We start from the raw sequence: 20,367 nt of genomic DNA, 5'->3' as shown, positions 1-20,367 counted from the left end.
TATCTATTGTTACAATGCCATTTCAAATTAAAATTTCAACAGGGCTCTTTGTAGAACTTAACAAGATTATTCTAAAATTACACGTGTTAGGAGATTATTTTTAATATGCAGGTGGTGAAGTATTTTCTTGGAACTTTGAGTAGGCAGATTGGTCAATTAATCCAAGACGGCAAAATCAAAGATGGTGAGGACGGTGCCCTGAGCATCCCTGAAGTTTTTGCTGAATGTACAAGACTTACTCACGTCCTAATACTGAGCAGTTTCTATAGTTAGTCAGACAGGCACCTGAGCAGGTCAAGGGAACCATAACCTGACCACCATGTAACCACTCTCTCCTGGCAGTGGGGACTGGCTTCTTTGCTACCATGTTTTGCTGCTTACTGAAAAAGTTAGGCCCTTGGCCCCAAGTTCCTCAGCTGCAGTACAATCTACTGCTTGCAGGCCATCCACCCGGGGCGGATGCACTGTCTATGGGCCTTGGGGTAGAGGAACCAGCACAACTAGGCTGAGGCCATGCTATTGGTTGTGCTGTAATAAACTGTCTTGCTCTGACCCATTAAGTCTTACTGTTTACTTTTGGCACCCGCAGAGTGGTGGCAGGTTTACTGCTTGCAACCCTCTGAGAAGTTGGGTTTTTTCCCCTGACAACAGGGAAGACCAAAACATCAAGAACAGTCAAATACTGCTGAAGAATAGTAAGATGAAGGGAATTGCCCTATCACATACTGAGTTATCACAAAACTACAGGAATTGAGACAATACAGTACTGTTGCAGGAACAGACCATGTGCGCTGGCCAAGCTCCAGTCAGGAAAAAGGAAACCACACTAGTTACGAACAGAGATTTTCATATTAGGAATTGTTTAAACTGGTGCTAGAGGACTAAAAAAGCAAAAAAGAAATAATAAATTAACAGAGATTAATAATTAATAGAGAAACTCATAATTATAGTTGAAGATTTCAATACTTTTCTCTCAGTAATTGGCAGAACACGTAGGCAAAAAATAAGTGAGCATACAGAACATGTGAACAGCACTATGAATCAACCTGACCTAAGTGACATTTTACAACAGTCCACTCAACAATAGCAGAACTCACATTCTTCTCAAGTGAACAACGGTCACTAAGACAGCCCATATTCTGGGCCATGAAACAAACCTTAAATTAAAAAAAAAAAAAAAAAGAAAAGAAAAAGAAAGAAATCCTAGAAAGTATATTCTCAGACCAGAACAGAATTAAACTGGAAATCAGTAATAGAAAGATATCTGGAATATCCTTAAATATTTGGAAATTAAACAGCTTTTAAATAACCATAGGCTAAAGAAAAAGTCTCAAAGGAAACGAAAAAATAATTTGAATTACATGAAAATACAACATATCAAAATTTGTGGGATGCAACAAAAGCAGTAATTAAAGGAGAATTTATAGCATTAAATGCACACATTAGAAAAATCTGGGGATCTATAAAGAAAAAGCAACTCATATACAAAAGGGGAAAAAGACAGGCTGACCTCAGCCTTGTCCACGGCAGCACTCATCAAGTCAGAAAATAATGGAGCAATGCTCGCAAAGTTGTGAGGAAAAGTATTTCCAAAGAATATTATATTTAATATTTAGGCAAAAAAGAAATAGACATTCTTGGGGACAAAAATCTACAAATTATAGCACCTATAAGCCCTTCTTTAAAAAAAAAACCCAGCCAAAAAAGAAAGAAATCAAAATGAAGAGGTAAGGAATGGGAAAATCCTGGTCAAAGGGTTAGTGATGAGAAATAAATCAACTTAAATACAGATTAAACTACCATGGGAATTATGGCTAGGAAACAGAATACTACAAACTTGGACCATATAAAATGTAACTAAGAAAAATGGGGGCTTGCAGGAGAGGTTTTTTGCTAATTTCACCCTTTACAGCTAAAATCAATCAACAGTCTGAAGTTCAAATTTACAGTTAGGGAGGCAACCTGACCTAACCTCTCAAAGTGTTTCATATCCTTTATTCTTCCTTTTGGAGGAATCATATAGGTCACTGATATATTTCTCATGAAACAGTATTTATCTGAAGTTCACTGAATCCTTCAGTTTCACTTTAAAAAAAAATTAAATGTAAATATATTTTAAAGGAACATATGTAACCTGATCACATTTTTCTAAATGTTCACTTGCTGTGAATCTATCTATCTTTCCCCTGAGGCGGTCTAGCTCAGTAATTGAGGACATGAGCTCTGCACTCAGAATGTCTGATTTTGAATTCTGGCTCTGCTTCTGTTCACAATCTATCTGTGTGACCAGGGCATTTTACTTAACCTATTTTTGTCTTGGCCTCCTAAAAAAAAAAGCACTAAGATTGTTTTGAGAATTAAAAAAGTTTACATATAAAAAGCTTTTAACTCAAATATTGATCATCATTTCAGTGAATGCTGGTGAGTTTTTTCTGCATAGAAGAATTTAGGTGATTTTTTTGGTTTCAACTTTTCTGAATTACTTAATTTCTTAAAAGTACACAGCAATTTTACAAATCTGAAAAAAATTTTTTTTGAAAAAAAGGTGTTTTAAAAAAATTTGAAAAAAAAGTTTAGTACAAACTCGTATCCTCTAATTGTAAGGAGAGGATACCTGGGTACCCGTGTAAGCAAACTGGAATTTTTTTTGAATGTGTATGTATACATTACTAAGATCTAACAAAAAGTCAAGAAATGTACTAAAACTCACAAGATCGAGGCTCAATAACCATAGTCACTGTCAAGTCACTCTGTAATTAGGTTATGGTCTTCATCAGATTTTAACTACTGATTAACTATTTAGTGTTAAAAAGTATATGCTTCCATTTCTTTGAATTTTGTATAATGAAATTAAAAGTCCAGGAAAATCCACAAATTATTTTAGTTTAGAATTATGATTCCTAGCCATTTTTATAGCAACAGATGTAGAAAAATAATTTTGGAACTCCACCAACATGAAGCAAATATTTGAGTTTAACTTTACCATCTTTAAAATGAGGATGATGATAATATCTCTGAATGTAAATGTTTTAGAGCTGTAATTTACAAATATTAGCTAATAGTGGCCCTGTCATCAGCCACCAGCTATGAATAAATTTATTCAATTAATATTTACTGCAGGCCTATTATGTGCCTGGCATCAAGTCTGTACATCTATTATTTTTATATTGATTGGTAAGTATTCAGGATTGGATCAATAAGGTTTAAAAATTCCTGCATTAGTACAGTACCTAGAACATAGTGTGGGTTCAATAAACATTTGTTGAATGACGTACCAAGGAAAAACTTACAGTCAAATTACAACAAAATAATTATGGACTGCTTTTAAGATTTTTTTTTTGGTTATTGTTGCTTTTTTGTGTGTGAGAGAGGAAGATCAGCCCTGAGCTAACATCCGACGCCAATCCTCCTTTTTGCTGAGGAAGACTGGCCCTGGGCTAACATCCATGCTAATCTTCCTCCACTTTATATGAGACGCCGCCACAGCATGGCTTGACAAGCAGTGCGTCAGTGCGTGCCCAGGATCCGAACCCCACGTCGCTGCAGCGGAGCTCGCGCATTCAACTGCTGCCCCACCGGGCCGGCCCCTGTTGCTTGTTTTTTAAATCCAGCAATGCCTTTTATAAGGATAGTAAATTCTAAATACAATGAGAATATCTAAATTCTACATATAGCCAATCCTCATTATTCATGGATTCTGTATTTGTGAATTCACCCACATGCTAAAATTTGTAACTCAAAAATCAATACATGGGCCAGCACCGTGGCTTAGCGGTTAAGTGCGTGCTCTCTGCTAATGGCGACCCGGGTTCGGATCCCGGGTGCGCACCAACGCACCGCTTCCCCGGCCACGCTGAGGCAGCGTCCCACATACAGCAACTAAAAGGATGTGCAACTATGACATACAACTATCTACTGGGGCTTTGGGGGAAAAAAAGGAGGAGGATTGGCAATAGATGTTAGCTCAGAGCCGGTGCTCCTCAGCAAAAAGAGGAGGATTAGCATGGATGTTAGCTCAGAGCTGATCTTCCTCACAAAAAAAAAAAAAAAAATCAATACTTGAAGTGCTTTTGTGGCCATTGGTGGACATGTGCAGAGTGGCAAAAAATGAGTCATCTGACATGCACATTCCCAGCTGAGGTTAAACAAGGTGAAGTTCTGCCTTCTCGTTTTAGCAACCATGCTATAAATAACTGTCCCTTATACAGTCTATTTAAGTGCCACACTTCTGTGCTTTTTTTTGGTAATTTCGATGTTTAAAATGGCCTCCAAGTGTATTGTAGAAGGGCTGTCTAGTGTTCCTGAGTGCAAGAAGGCTATGATGTTCCTTACAGAGAAAATAGGTGTGATGTGCGTTAGATGAGCTTCATTCAGGCACAAGTTATAGTGCTATTGGCTGAGAGTTCAATGTTAATGAATTAACAAACATATTAAATGAGGTGTCTTTAAACAGAAAACACATAAAACAAGGTTATGTGTTGATCAGTTGGACAAAAATGTTGTGATCAGAGGCTCAAAGGAACCTAACCCTTATTCTACTCTAATGGTTCAGCATTCACTAATTCAGTGTTCATGGCAACTTTATAGAATATAACTATCGTGAATAACAAGAATCAACTACATTTATCTTTCAGGTAAGTAACTATTTCAAGTTGCTGAATAAAGTTAAAATAGAAAAGCAGTATACCACCATAGCAAAAGTACTGTAAGCTAGGCAATCAGAATAGCTAACTTGCTAAATTAAGTACCACCTCTAATTAACTCTGTGAAGTCATGACATTTAATCTCTTTGTGCTTTGGCTGTCTGAACTGTGTGCTTGTGTGTTGTGGTGGTGAGGTCAAGAGTTGGATCGCTTTCAAGGACACATCAATTCTCCACTTCTAAAACCGTAATAAGAGTACTCACTTTGAAGAGTTCCTGCTCTTTCCTCTTTCTTATTAAAATCTTGTTGTTGGGTTCCACGTTTCAACTTAGATAAGAGGAGATTCTTGTGAGACCTAAATGAAACATGAAAGCTTGTGACTGGTTCCACAAAAATTAGAAAAGCTATGGAAAAGGCAGATGATTTGTCTGAATCTCTGTTCTAGGACCTTCTACTTTGGCCTGTTTCTTTGGTGCTCTCCTTGCTTAGTGCCCCATCTTAACCTGTGGCCTCTCAAGATTTGTGTTGTTAGACTTCCCTCTCTCTCATCACTTATTTTCTCCATCACATCTACTCAGAAATCAATATTCTTTTGGCTTTACAACGAGATAGATCAAGAAAAAAAAAAGTCCTCAGACTATGAAGAAGTAACTTTCATTATCTCCTATGGCTTGTAAAAGTTTATTTCTCAAAAAAGAAATTTCAAAATCCCTTTATACATGATGGCAGATATTACTTGATTATCTTTATAGCTTCCAAAAAGGGCTTTTTTGAAAGGTAAGGTTGTTCGGAAATACAGGATGTGGCAGAATTTTTTGAAAACTTGGCAAAGTTGGTATTATTCCAATTTAATAAAGGAGCAAACTAAGATGAAAAAAGTAGTTCACCTAAGCTTAGGCAGCTATTTTATCACCACCTAAAATCTATACTCTTACCCCTATAAGTGCTCTATGCAACCTACTAATCCTTCCCCTTCCTCTCAAAACTCTCTATTGTGCTCTCTGAAATGCCATTCTCAACGTCTTCACTAGTTCCCCCACATCTTCTCCTGTCTAAGATCTAGCTCTCCCCCGGGGACAATATTTCTCTCCTTGTAGCCTTCTCAAGTAGAGATTGGCTTAATCTTCTCCCTTCCCTGAACCACAGGGTCCCAAAGGTGGGCCTCTATACCTTTCATTCAAAATTCATGCAAAATTCAAAGTGCCACTTTCAGGATCCTGCTTCCATAGAAACCTTAGCCCTTGAGGATTCATGCCACTGAGGTGTATCACCATCTACGATTCTTCACAATCATTAACTATCCTTCTAAGCACTTCCCATCACTCACAGATCTTTCTCTACCCCAGGTGCTGCTATTATCATGAATTATTTGTGTTCTCATGGATAATCCATATAACATCCTGGCCTCTCCAGCCCTCACTTCCAATGACGTCCTCCACACAAGTCAGCCACCCCCTCCCATGGTTCCATTCAGCATCCCAACTGCTCTATCTCTGAAATCATTCATGCAGACTTTCTGCTCTCTGAACATGTTGTACTGTCTGTCACAGCATTTCTAGTACATTAAATACAGTTTTTCAAGTAACTTCATAAAACTGGAGTTTGAGACATTCATTAGAAATGTAACCTCCATCCCTTCCTGCCCCAGCATATCCTTGTTTCCATGACAGATGAAGAGCTTACTAAACACCTGCTTTAAGTTCAAGGACTCCCTATATGTGTATTCCAATAATTGCCTTGTAGAAACAATGTGAAACAACCCAGGATCCCAGAGGCAGGTCTCTATAGGTTGGAATTTCAAAACACATCAGGGTCTTGAATATCTGTTGAGGTAAGGAGGACCCGGCAATATTCTTTAAATCATACCATTTACATGGCAGTTATTATAACATATCCAGGTATGCATGAATTGCTTCAATCAAAGATTTTAAAGACAGAGAAGAAAAATGTCAATTTACTTCACCTCAATAAGGATACTGTATGCCCTGAGGATTCAGTTACTGCAGCCTGTTTGTCACTAACGCTTTAAAAGAAGAAAAAATTTGTAAGAACGTAAACAAAAGAAACTTTTCATAAGGATGGTACTTTCTACATAGTCAAGTCATATTTCAATTTACGAAAAATATCTTTGAAAAGAAACCTTGGTAGCATTAGTCCATTACAACATGGCTAATTTTGGCGCAGATGTGCTTACCAGAAATATTACATGGGGCTTCCCCAAACATAAGTTACGTAGGGTTAATGCTGTAGTTGAGCATTCATGTTACTCTTTCAACTCTCCCATGGATCTTTATTTCCAGGAATTCAAGTTTAATTTCTTGTCTTCTGCACCAGTCTCCAACTGAATGTTTTAATTAATTCCTCCCCATTGCTGTAGTTAAAATTAGCTTCCACAAACACAACATGACCATTGCACTTCCCTGCCTTCACTGGGACTACTCTTCTCTCCTGGACTGACATTTCCTCTTCCATCCACCTGTAAAACTCCTACCCACCCTTCCAGGCCCTGCTCCATGCTCACGCCTCCCTGCGGCTGTCCATCTCACTCCTTCAGCATTTCAGTCTATCCATAAACTTCAACAACAAATTATGTAATGTCTGCTATTGTTTGTTTCACGTCTGTAATTCTTATTGCCTCAAATAGTTTATAAGTTGTTTGATTTGATTTAGGAAATCACAGTTTAGTAAACTAAGACCCGATACATTCTTGTGGCACAGCCTTCCTGCCCAGTGTAATACTACTTGAAAATAAAATTAAAACTTACCATGATTCTTGCAGATAATGAACACATTTCCTACGTATTCTTCTTATATAGTACCACCCACTTATTTCAGATGCCCTCCCGGGTGCAGACACAGTTCAGTGTCTGAGCAAAATATCTGTTTCATCTAGTACTGGTAATATGATGGTTTCATCTTTCCTAGCACTTGTCTGACCGCACAATCACACTTCAGATTCTACCCTTGTTTCACTTGCGTCCTGCTGATTCTTGTTCTGATACTGGTGAATCTGATGCTTTATTTAGGATGGTTTTGATATTTGCTTGATTCTTGATCTTTGTCTCTGGTTTTGTTTTGCTCCCTGTGTCTAGTGCACTATAAGTTCTAATGTATGCCTGGTAACCAACTAGGTACCAAGGATACAAAGCTAATTAAGAACCTTCAAAGAATTCTCAATCTAGTGAGAGATACAGACAGGTAAACAGATTATGTTACTATCTAGGATAAGTCCATTTATACAGGTGTGACTTGGTGCTGTGGGAGCACAGAAGAGATAACTCTGATCAGGGAGCTCAGCAAGCCTTCTTATAGGTGATCTTTGAGCTAGACCTTGAATGGCAAGTAAGAGCTTGCCTTAAAGAGAACAGAAAGAAGGGAATTCAAAATTGAAGCGAGCGTTGAAACATGAAAGAGCTTGTATGTAATATCTGAAGATTAGGGAGAGGTTCTGTGTTGCTAGAAAGTACCATGTATATGGGCAGGGGAAGGGTTAATGTTTAGGAATGAGGTTGTATATGAAAGGGTCTATGTAAGGCTTTATAAGCCATGCCAATAAATTCTAAGTCATCTAGTAGGAAACAGACAGCCAATAGAGGTTATTAAGCTGGGAAGTGATTTAAACAGATTTATTTTTATGGGAAGCTAACTCTGAAAGTCATGTCAAGGATGGACTGTGTGGTACAAAGCTAAGTAATAATCTAGGATATACATGATAAGAAAAAATGGATTAGAGAAGCATTTCTGCGATGGGATTCCTAACACTTGGGGAGATAACTGGATGTGTGAGGTAAAGGAGGAGGGTCAGGGTACAGAGAGACAGATGAGAACATCAAGAGTGCCGTTTTACACACACTGACTGAAGGGTGTCTGCACCCGGGAGGGCATCTGAAATAAGTGAGTGGTACTATATAAGGAGAGTACATAGGAGATGTGTTCATTATCTGTAAGAATCACTGTAAGTTTTAACTTTATTTTAAAGTAGTATTACACCGGGCAGGAAGGCTGTGCACAAGAATGTACTGGGTCTTAGTATTACTAAACTTTGATTTCCTAAACAAAATGAAATAATTGAGCCAATAAAAATGAAATCTCTACTTCTCAAAATGAGTCTTAGAAAAAAATAAGTCAATGAGAAATAAGACATTAATAGAGCCTGTGGGGAGATGAACCAGTGAGGAGCAGATCATGCTGTGATATGCACGGACAAAGAAGAGACTAGAAGGAGACTGAGCTCAGTCCTGAGGTGTGACAATGCCATGTCCATACTACTTAGACCCCAATCCCCATCGCTAAATAAGCAGTTAAGATGGGGGGAACCTGCAGCGCTCAAATCATGGTGCCAAGAAAAAACAGTAATATTACATCCACTGCCAAATATATCCATCCAGAGACCACAAGGATTTGACTATCTAGCCTTGGGTTAAGGGTAGAAGAACAGAGGGAACGGACCATGGGTTCAATAGAAAAGAAGATCTTTATGATGGCAGAGTTTATCTTCTTCAATAGGGTTAGCTTCCAAAGCCAAAGCAAAAGGTAAAAATCACCCTTGAAAATCTCTAAAAAAGAAATAATTTTGGAGACCGAACTCTTGTCTCTCAATATGTAGGACTGACATAACCTGTTTCCCTCCAGCACTGGAGCAAATCACTATTTCTTCAGTTGAGCACCAGATGAAGCAGTTAGCTTACCATTAGAGAAGATGTATGAACAATATCTTAAAATACTAGAATAACCCTCAGTACAGTAAAACAGTCACATAATGAAGGCATGTGGGATCTGAGAACTAAGGGGCACAGATGATTCAGGTTTCCAACCTCAACGCTGTTCCAGAACACATGTTCCCTGAGAACGGTAAATGGTACTATTCACACCATTTAAACTGTACTATTTTCTCACTCTCTATTTTTACTTAGCATATATAGTGGAATTTGCATAAGCCATGAAGTAACTTTACAATATGCCAAATATCCAAATGTTAACCGTCAGTAACACAATATATCTACTACTCCATAATTATTTTTATTAATAATGGCTCACTAGCATCACATTTACATAAAGATATTGCATTCATGAGATAAAAAATATATTAATGCATTTACAAACCTTTTTTCTACATCCACATTAGCTTCAGTTTCCATTTCAATGTTGTTATCGTTAGGTTTATCTTGAGAAGTTGTTGTTCTTGCTCTTTTACTTTCCACTACTTTTGCTGCTGCCTTAAAAAGGGGGTTGTGGGAGAGGAAGAATGCATTAAGCAATTTTAAACAAACAGCATTAAATTAAGCCTTCTAATTCTTTGACAGTCATAACCAAAGTATCTGTTCACAGGCCAATAAAGAGCACTGCGTTGTTATTTTCCCCAGTAACTATGACATCACCAGCAGCTATTTTAGCTCCCTGTTTGGTTTATGAGCATTACGGAGAGGGTCCTTGCTTGTAAATGTATTTGATACACACAATGCTTTCCAGGCAATTTTAAGATAAAAGGTTACTTAAAAAAAAAAAAAAAAAAAAAAAAATCAAGAAAAATTCCAGACATTTTAAAATAATACTACTTCAAATTAATCAATGCAGCACTATAACACACTAAGTGAAAACTTTTTGAGGACAAGACAGAGGATAAAATGTTATAAAAAAATTTTTTTCGGGGCCGGCCCGGTGGCGCAAGCGGTTAAGTGCGCGCGCTCCGCTGCGGCGGCCCGGGGTTCGCTGGTTCGGATCCCGGGCGCGCACCGACGCACTGCTTGGTAAGCCATGCTGTGGCGGCGTCCCATATAAAGTGGAGGAAGATGGGCACCGATGTTAGCCCAGGGCCGTCTTCCTCAGCAAAAAAAGAGGAGGATTGGCGGATGTTAGCTCAGGGCTGATCTCCTCACAAAAAAAAAAAAAAAAAAAAAAAATTTTTTTCAAGGGCCTTCTTCAGTCCAATTTTACTTTTTTCCAAAAATATGCTAAAAATTTCTTTAAAATTTAATTAAATTAAAGCTAAATATTTTTTCTCTTATTTCTTAATTCATTTTGATAAGTTTTCTCCTCAACCTTTTATTTTGAAAAATTTCCCCAACTCTTAATTTTGAAAAGTTGCAAAAATATGACAAAGATCACCAGTAAACCCTTTAGATTCACTACTTATAACATTTTGCCACATTCTTCTACAAAATCACTAAATAAAATTCTGATTAGTTTTTAGGATTTCTATTTTAAGTATCCTCTTTTATTCTAACAATTTCTCCTAAGTCTACTGCTAGACTCTCTCTGAAATATACATACCTTCATTAGAAAGGTTGATGATTTTTCATTTAGCACATAATTCACATAACTCTTAATTTTCTCCATCATGTGGTTGTAGCTAAAGTGTTGAAAAAAGGAATGGAATGCATCTTTCTGAGAGATTACCAGAAGCAATTTCCTTTTTAAAGGCTAAAGAAAACAGAGGAAATGTATTAACACATAAATCACAAATAAGGTACTAGAAATTTTGTATTTTTTTTTTTTTTTGTGAGGAGGACCAGCCCTGAGCTAACATCCAATGCCAATCCTCCTTTTTTTTGCTGAGGAAGACTGGCCCTGGGCTAACATCCGTGCCCATCTTCCTCTACTTTATATGGGACACCGCCACAGCATGGCTTGACAAGCGGTGCGTCAGTGCGCGCCCGGGGTCCGAACCGGCGAACCCCGGGCCGCCGCAGCAGAGCGAGCGCACTTAACCGCTTGCGCCACCGGGCCGGCCCCTGCCATATTTTTTAATTGAAAGAAATCGCTTTATAAATATAAACTCAGAGACACAATTAGAGATTTTAAAAATTCTATTTTAAATGGCCCACTAATGTATTTTTTCTGACTTAAAAAAAATATTTTGTATTTCACACATACACGAAAGGATTCAAGAAAATATTATGAACCTGAAAGTCCATTGCCAAGTTTAATAAATAAAACATTATCTGTACAATTGAAGCCCTTGTTTACTACCATAACCTGATTGCACCCCCTAGCCTTTCTCTCCTCAGGGTAACTATTACCTTGAATTTAGAATTTACCATACCCATGCATTCCTTTATACTTGCACCACATACATATGCATCCATAAATACGTAGTAATGTTCAGCATGGTTTTAACTTTATACAAATGGTGTTATACTATGTGTATTCTTTGAAACTTGCTATATTTTGCTTGACTCTATGTTTATGACATTTAGTCATGTTGATCCGATATTTGTGGAACCAGTTACTTTCACTGTTGTACAGTATTCCATTGATCAAAATTACCATTTATTCACCCATTCTTCCAGCCTGTTGAAAGCATTTAGGCTATTTTCTATTACTGCAATGCTGTTAAACATTTTTCTACACGTCTTCTTGTGCATAGCACAAGTTTTTCTTGGACAGTAGTTCTTTCAATTCTGGTTGCACAATAAAAGCTAAGAGCTTTAAAAAAATTCTACTTCTCAGGCTCTATCCCAGACCAGTTGTCTCAGTGGGGCCTGTTTGCTCGTTTGTTTGTTTTAATAAAGCTTCATGGCTTTTAAAATGTGCCATGAAAGTGAAAACAGCTACTCTAGAAGTGGAATTGCTGGAATGCATGCTTATAGATTTTCCTAAAATGCTCTCCAAAGGTTAAATACCAATTTACACTCCTGAGAGGATGGTATGGTATGGTAGTCTTATCATTTGTCCACTTTTTAAGCCAACTGTTGGTATTCTAAGACATTTTAATCATTTTCAGTCTGAGGTTTGACATCCTATTTCAATATATTACTTGGTACCGCCCTGATTACTAATAATAGTGAGGTTACGCACTTTCTCTTATGCTTACTGGCCGTAAGGTTTCCTCGCCTGTGAAGTACAAGCAGAGTGGAATTTTCAGTAGCTTCACAGAACTAAGACAAAAAAGTAGGGGCAGGGAACCCCATAAACTTATCAGGCTGAAATCTCTGGAGAGTTACACCCTAGGAACAGGGGCAAATTAAGAGAGAGACTGTGCCTTACTAAAACTATAACCTACCTTCAAGTTGGCTCAGTCCCTCCACAGATTAAGGTGATCACCTCCCAACTCTACACCAGCATATGAAAAAGTTCTCCACTTCATTCATCATCAGGGAAACAGAAATTAAAACCCAATGTGATAGCACTACATATCTGCCAGAATGATGAAAATGAAAACCACAGATAACGTCTGTGAAGCAACTGGAAGTCTTCCACACTACTGGAGAAACGGACATAACTACTTTGGAAAACTGTTTGGCAATATCTACTAAAACTGAATATGTGCATATCTTATAACCCATCAATTCTATTCCTAAATATATACCCAATAGAAACATATATATTTGTTCTACAAAAGACATGTAAAGGAATGTAACAGCCAAAAACTGGAAATAACTCAAATGTCCATCAACAGTAAAATGAATAAATTGTAGTATATTCCTATAATGGAGCAATGAGAATGAACAAACTATTGTTACAAGCAACACCACGGATAAATCTTACAAATATAAACTTGCTATATGATTCTATTACATAAAGTTCAGAAACGAATACAACTAATCTTGGATGTTATAAGTCAAGATAGTGGTTACTCCTGAGAAGGTGAGAGAGAGTGACTGGAGGGTGCTGGTGACGTTCTGATTCTTGATCTAGGGGCTCATCACCCAAGTGTGCTCCTTGTGTGAAAACACATCTGCTTATACACTTATGATACATATTCCTGACTAGAAGTATGCTATTGTTCAATGAAAAGTTCACTAAAAAATATATAAAACTATCTTTTATTTCTTGGATTAAGCTTAATTTACTCCAATAATTTTTGTTTTTAATATTTAAAAACTAACTTCTATTGACCTTAACATTACATATATACACAAAACTACTGATGATCACATAAGAAACCTCTAGAAAAATAAGCAAGTTATAATGCCTTTTTCTATACCTGCTCTGCCCAATATGGTAGCCATGTGGCTACTGATACCTCAAAATGTGTGAGCCCTGAATTTAGACGTAAGTGTAAAATACACACCAGATTTCAAAGACTTAGTACAAAAAAAAAAAAGATTTAACTGTTAAAAATAATAATGTTTTTGGACATAGTGAGTTAAATAAAATGTTATTAAAATTAGTTGCACTTGTTTCTTTTTACTTTTTTAATGTGGCTATTAGAAAATGACTTGCATTTTCATTCTATTGGATAGCACTATTCTATACTGTTTAAAAGACAAAACATTCCTTTTCTCCTCCAATGTTCTTGCAATTTTCCTCATTCCATATAAATAGTTCTAAAATTCTGATTCCAATATAAACAATTACCATATAAGAATCTGGGTCACCAAATATTCTTTCAAAGACTTCTTCTGCTTCCTTAAAATTGCCATTTTCCATACAAACAGCTATAGCCTAAAAGACAGGATGACAAATATATACCTTTTTAAAATATATAATTTTTAAAATATATAATTGTTGTTTAATATTGAAATATCTCAGGTAAGTCTAAACTACTTCATTTAAAATATTTTTATGTAGTTTAATAATTTTGATTTGATAAATGATATAAAATACTTTTTCTAAGATGAAAATACTTTTTCTATGTGTGGTTTGAAGAGATAACAAAAAATTTTCATTGGCCCCTTGCACATTTAATAATAAATGCCCAGCATTCTATCTCTTTCTAATTTAGGCCAAATTAAAGGCCAGCATTAATAAATAAATTAGGAGCTACATCATATACATTTAGGACCCACCTAAATATTAATTTTGAGCAAAAGGGAAATGAGAGGAGGTAGATGGCCTTTGTGATAATGAGGATATATAGAATTTGCTAGTTGGATCCTTGGAAAATCTCTAATAGAAACCTAGGAAACCAGATGCTTTTAAATATTTTATAAACTGGCCTCTTTGATATGTGGTAAGATATGGGACCATCATTACCATCTGGGTAGCTCTGTAAACTTGGGCAAGCTATTTAATCTCTCGGTGCCTCAGTTTCCTTATATGTAAAATGGCGGAAATATAGGACCTATTTCATAGACTCATTGTGAGGATTAAAGTTATACATGAAAGTGCTTAGACTAGAACCCTGCAAACAGTAAGCAACATATTGCACGTCTGCCATGTATTTTATGGTAACCCACCCAACTTTGTACTAGTATATTAACGAAGGCCTGCTTCCTCAGGAGCCCCCCAAGATCGGGATAACACAACAAATCTCTCTGCCCTGGTTTGAAATTCTTAAAACGAGGAGTCACTTTTCTGCCCATTCTCTTCAGATCTTAATTATACTTGGTAGTCGCCATGCTATCAATAATTAATTCTTGGGAAGGTGGGATGCCACCTGGATTTTCTCTCCTATCCAACTGTAACAAATTTTTTAAAAATGAGGAAAAGTTTATTTAACTAAGAAAGTCCCTAGTATTTCCTTTGCCTGTTAGCAAAACATACTTTCCCTGTCATTATATCTTTGAATGACTTTTTTGGCTTCTCACTCTTTAATAGGCTACTCCTAAAATTCTCACTACATAGTAAAAATTTTACATTCTCTTAATCAAAAAAACCCATTACTTTCTTATCAAATATTCTATTTTTTCATATTAATCATCTTTAAATAGGAATTAGGAAAGCACAAACCACTGGTTTTTGACAGTTGCCTGGTGATCTTTAAATAGATGTGGTGTATCTTCTGAATATACACTTAGGTAGCAAACATTAACTCCCAGCTCTCAGAGCCTACGTCAGGACTATAAACCAAAGGTCAGATTTCTAAAGAGAACAATTTTATTAAATTTTACTCCGAGTTTACTGCCCAAATTCTATTAAATGGCTCTTAATTTCTTTAGATGTTATATTTTTATTTTCTAACAAAATAATAATTATAAATACAAAGTAATATTCCTACCTGAATTTTAATTAAATTCCGTATTTCTTCATGAAGTTTGTCCTGTTCCTTTTCAATTGAAGCCCAAATCATCAGCGCTGATTCCAAGGGTGTAATTCGTTCATCACTTTCAAACTGTGCATCTTTTAAAACCAGAACAAAAATAAGTAACTTAGAAAGCTAAGTAGAACCTTACTTTGTCAATTTTTTATAAATTCATTTCCGTTTTTTTTTTTTTTTTCCCTTTTTCTCCCCAAAGCCCCAGTAGATAGTTGTATGTCATAGTTACACATCCTTCTAGTTGCTGTATGTGGGATGCCGCCTCAGCATGGCTGGACAGGCAGTGTGTCGGTGCGCACCTGGGATCCAAACCCTGGCCGCCAGTAGCGGAGCGTGCGCACTTAACCGCTAAGCCACGGGGCCGGACCCTAAACTCATTTCTTAAATGAGTGTATACTATGTGCCAGGCACTGCTCTTGTATACACCAGTTTAGGGAAGTGATTTGATTTTTCAAGTTAAGTTCCTCATTAAAATCAACTTTAAAAACGGAAAAAGCGGGGCCGCTCCAGTGGCGCAAGCAGATAAGTGCGTGCGCTCCACTGCGGCGGCCCAGCGTTCACAGGTTCAGATCCCGGGCGCGCACCGACGCACCACTTGGCAAGCCATGCTGTGGCGGCGTCTCAGATAAAGTGGAGGAAGATGGGTATAGATGTTAGCCCAGGGCCAGTCTTCCTCAGCAAAAAGAGGAGGATTGGCAGATGTTAGCTCAGGACCGATCTTCCTCACCAAAAAAAAAAAAAAGGAAAAAGCTAGGTGAGTTTATGAAATATTTGAAGCTTTTCTTTACTAAAATATTGATTTTTAAGAGCTAAATAAACTATATTTTACATAAGTTGTCACAGTAATGGAATTCGTAAATGGTTCTTAAGTCTAATGCATTATAATAAACCTTAAGATAGAGCACAAAATTAGTTTATTTTGAAATTTGATTTTAACGTATACTACTTGAAACCCTCGTTATCTATTTTGTGGATACGTGAAACAGGATCTTTCAAGAAGTTATTTCTCTACCAACATTCTTCTAATCACCAAGGCTTAAAATCTAAGGAGTCATTGTTTTAACTCCTTCCTCTTTCTCATCACCATATCGAATCTGTTGCAAAATACTATATAGTGGTTTAAAAAGATTGTTTCGAGTCTATTCCAGATTCCATCATGTATTACCTGCATGGTATTGGAAAAGTTATTTCACCTTTCTAATGCTCAGTTTTCTCACCTACAAAATGATGAAAATAAATGCTATCTCATAAGATTTACGTTAATGAGATAATATTTGTACTACTGTTAAACTTTCTTAAAACAGAATTTTGATCAAGTTCTGATCAAAGACTCACAGTGGCTGGTAACCACTTAGCAAATTACACACAAACATCTCAATCTGACATTCAGAACTTTCACTATGTATGTCTTGCACCTATAACCTATAATCCATTCATTCAATAAATATTGAACATGCACTATGAGTAGGCACTCACCTAAAAACTGCAATATCTCAGTGAATAAGACAAACTCCCTATTCTTATGATGCTCACAATGCTAATGGGAGAAACAGGTAATAAACAGATTAACAAACAATTTAACTTCAGAGTAATAAGGGCTAGTAGGAAGAAAAGGGTACTAGAAGCCAAGAATGATGGGGGAGGCTTCAGACAGGGTCGGTAGGAGAGGCCTCTTGGAGGAAGTGACAGTGGAGTCAAGATCAGCATAACGTGAAGCAGAAGCAGCAGCCGCACCAAGTCTAGAGGAAAAACACTCCAGGCGGCACGAGTACAAAGGCTCCGAGCAGGAGCTGGGTGTTCAAAAGACAGAAAGGAGATCAGTCGACTGGAGCAGTGGGCAAGTGGGATGCACACTATCAGAGATGAGGCAGGAGGGAAGTGAATGTCTGATTCGGAAATTATTCTGAACGTAGAACAAACAGGACTCGCTAGTGGACTGGAGGCAGAGCGTGAGGAAAAACGAAGGACTCTTAGGTTTTAACAACGGGATAAGTGCTGCTGCCATTTACTGACATAGGAAGCCTGGGTGAGGAGCAAGTTTTGGGAGTTAGGCATGGAAATCTAACTATAGTTTATTCTCCAAATAACTCTTAGGTTTTTGTTTTGTCTAGAACACCATTTTCACACTCTCTTTCTGATGAAACCCATTAATCCTTCTAGGCACAGAGCAACCTCTACCTCCTTCTTGAATTCCTTCCTTACTCTGAATGACTAGAAAATTTCTTTTCTCTAAATCTCTTGTATCACTATTCCTATCTTTTTCATGCCTTGCAGTATTTTTTACTTATTTCAACAATCCTATTAGCTTTTTTTTTTTTTTTTGGTGAGGGAGCTTGGCCCTGAGCTAACGTCTGTTGCCAATCCTCCTCTTTTTGCTGAGGAAGATTGGCTAACATCCGTGCCCATTTTCCTCTACTTTATAAGTGGGATGCCCGCCACAGCATGGCTTGATAAGCAGTGCATAGGTCCATGCCCGGGACCTGAACCTGTGAACCCCGGGCCACCGAAGTGGAGCACATGAACTCAACCACTACACCAAGCAGGCCCCAATCCTATTAGCTTTGAAGTGTCTTGAATGTAGAAAACCTCTTACTCACTCTACAAGCATAATGATTACATTTCAAATTTTGAGGGCAGGAGCTACTTACGTACATTCCTCTAAATCCCTATAGTTCCTGGTACAGTTGTAGTTCCATAGCCAACTACGTAACAAACATACTTAAGAGAATTTTAAATGGCACATCCTTTTTTGTTCCTTTGAAAAATTAGAGGGAGCATGCAATTTAAATATTAGTAGTTTCAACAATTTCTACTTTATTTCCTATTGTCCTCTCCTAATTGTTTCTCCAACATTTTAGATATAAAAATACATTCATTTATATACTTTTTATATTGCAGGCCCTGTGACAGGTAGGATACAGGCATGAGGAAGAAACAGCTCCTGCCCTTGTGGAACTCACATGCTAGCTATGAAGGAAGACATGCAGACAAACCAACGTGGGTGATACTTTACTGGAATTATGTATTATGCCAGTGGTTCTCAACCCTAGCTATACCTGAGAATCAACTGGGGAGCTTTTAAAAAATACTGATGCCTAGGCCCATCCTCCAGAGATTGATTTAATTAGTATAGAGTCCATGCACCTCTATTTTCCAAAAACTCTTTGGCGGAGTCTAGTGCGAGGAACAGAGTATTAGCTCTAAGAAGGGATACTAGACGAGAACCCTTCACGAGAGAGAAATTATCTGAACTGGGACATTAAGGATAAACAGAAGATACTCAAGTGCAGAGGATAAGGATGGCAAGAACATTTCAGGAAGATGGAGCAGCAGAAAAGAAGGCAGAGGTGTACAAAAGATACTCACACTCACAGTTAACACTTACTGAGGCCCTATTATGTGTCAGGCACTGTGCTAAGTGCTTAACACGCAGTAGCTCCTTTGTCCACACAATTCTTTAAACGGCTACACAACATCACCAACCTTGTTTTATAAAGGAGGACCTGAGGCCTAGAGAGGTCACACAGCTAGCAAGTAGCAGAAGTGGACACCAGAACTCTTAAAAACCACTTACTGTGTCTCAAAAAAGGTGCACTTCAGGAATAACAAGATGGCTGGTAGGGCGAGAGTACATGCTGTAAAGCAGTGAAATGAAAAGCACAGGCAGACTGCCTAACTCTTCTTCATTTTATATCGGCTTTCTTTCTTTTAAAAACTCACTGCAATACTCACCTTTCCTAAGAAGTCTTTCTCGGCTGACATTAACCCTTCTCACTAATCTGCCTTCCTTCTTACAAACGTGAGATATAGAAAAAATGTATATATGTTAGATCTTAACTTCAAAAAATTTACGGTGTAGACTTTCACTTTCAGGTAGGATAAAGGACACTGCAGCAGGCCAACACTTCCACTACAACTAGAAAAAAACTGGGTCAACTGTAAAATCATGTTGCCAAAGACATGGCAGAGCCATGGAAGCAATGAGAACTAGATGGACTACAATTCCAGAGAGAGAATCCTTTTGAGATGAGCTGGTGACCTGCAACTGTTTACCTCCCTGGGCTCATTTGCTGATACGGCTGAGGATTCAGTATACTCCAGTCAGGGAGATTTTACTGGAAGTAAGAGAAATGAGCAAAGCTTCTGGTGGTTTCCTTGGGCCTGGCTTGGTGGATGAGAAACTAGTGGAACTGAAAACACACAGTTGTTTTTTCCCCGACAGGACATTCGCTGAGTTCTTGGGTAGTGCAAGGAGCTGGGATGGAAAGGTAGGGAAATCTCCCAGAGTTGCAGAGATCTTAAGAGAGAAACTCCCATGAGAGGAGGGAAACTGCCGTTAACAAACATTTCCCCTTCAAGACCTTTGCCATATTTTAAAGCTATGTGGGAAAGGAGACTAAAGCTAATATGGTAGCCACTAGCCATATGTAATTATTGAGCAGTTAAAATATGGCCAGTTCAAATTGAGATGTGCTGTAAGTATAAAATACACAGCAGATTTTAAAGACTTACTGCAAAAAAAGGGTAAAATATCTCATTAACATGTTTTATATTGATTATATGTTGACATATATTTTAGAAATATTGGGTTAAACAAGATATTGCTAAAATTAATTCCACTATTTCTTTCTACTTTACTTAATGTAGCTATTAGACAATTTTTGATTACATACGTGGCTCACATTTTATTTCTATTAGGCCGTGCTGCTGTAGAGCAACTACCAAAAACAAACCAAAAAAAGGGTTATGTATATAAATCCAGTATATAAATTAAAATCAAATTTTAAATGCTGCCTCACTTGA

The 20,367-nt window shown here is 37.4% G+C and overlaps 1 protein-coding gene across 1 annotated transcript in view; it reads right to left on the bottom strand.

Moving 5' to 3' along the window:
• TERF1 (telomeric repeat binding factor 1) overlaps window positions 1–20,367 on the bottom strand; it is a 44,138-nt gene that overhangs the window by 17,704 nt on the left and 6,067 nt on the right. Inside the window, exons 3-8 of the mRNA XM_058528877.1 lie at window positions 15,526–15,647; window positions 13,944–14,030; window positions 10,914–11,063; window positions 9,747–9,859; window positions 6,607–6,666; window positions 4,907–4,998 (exon numbers count right to left, since the gene is read on the bottom strand). Of these exons, the coding sequence (XP_058384860.1) occupies window positions 4,907–4,998; window positions 6,607–6,666; window positions 9,747–9,859; window positions 10,914–11,063; window positions 13,944–14,030; window positions 15,526–15,647 (624 nt within the window). The remainder of the gene's footprint in view (window positions 1–4,906; window positions 4,999–6,606; window positions 6,667–9,746; window positions 9,860–10,913; window positions 11,064–13,943; window positions 14,031–15,525; window positions 15,648–20,367) is intronic.

This window comes from Diceros bicornis, chromosome 33 (genome assembly GCF_020826845.1).
Source record: "Diceros bicornis minor isolate mBicDic1 chromosome 33, mDicBic1.mat.cur, whole genome shotgun sequence".
In the NCBI taxonomy this organism is placed as follows: Eukaryota; Metazoa; Chordata; class Mammalia; order Perissodactyla; family Rhinocerotidae; genus Diceros; species Diceros bicornis.
The sequence above is the reverse complement of the archived record's forward strand: the minus strand, read 5'-3'. Positions and strand labels throughout refer to the sequence as shown.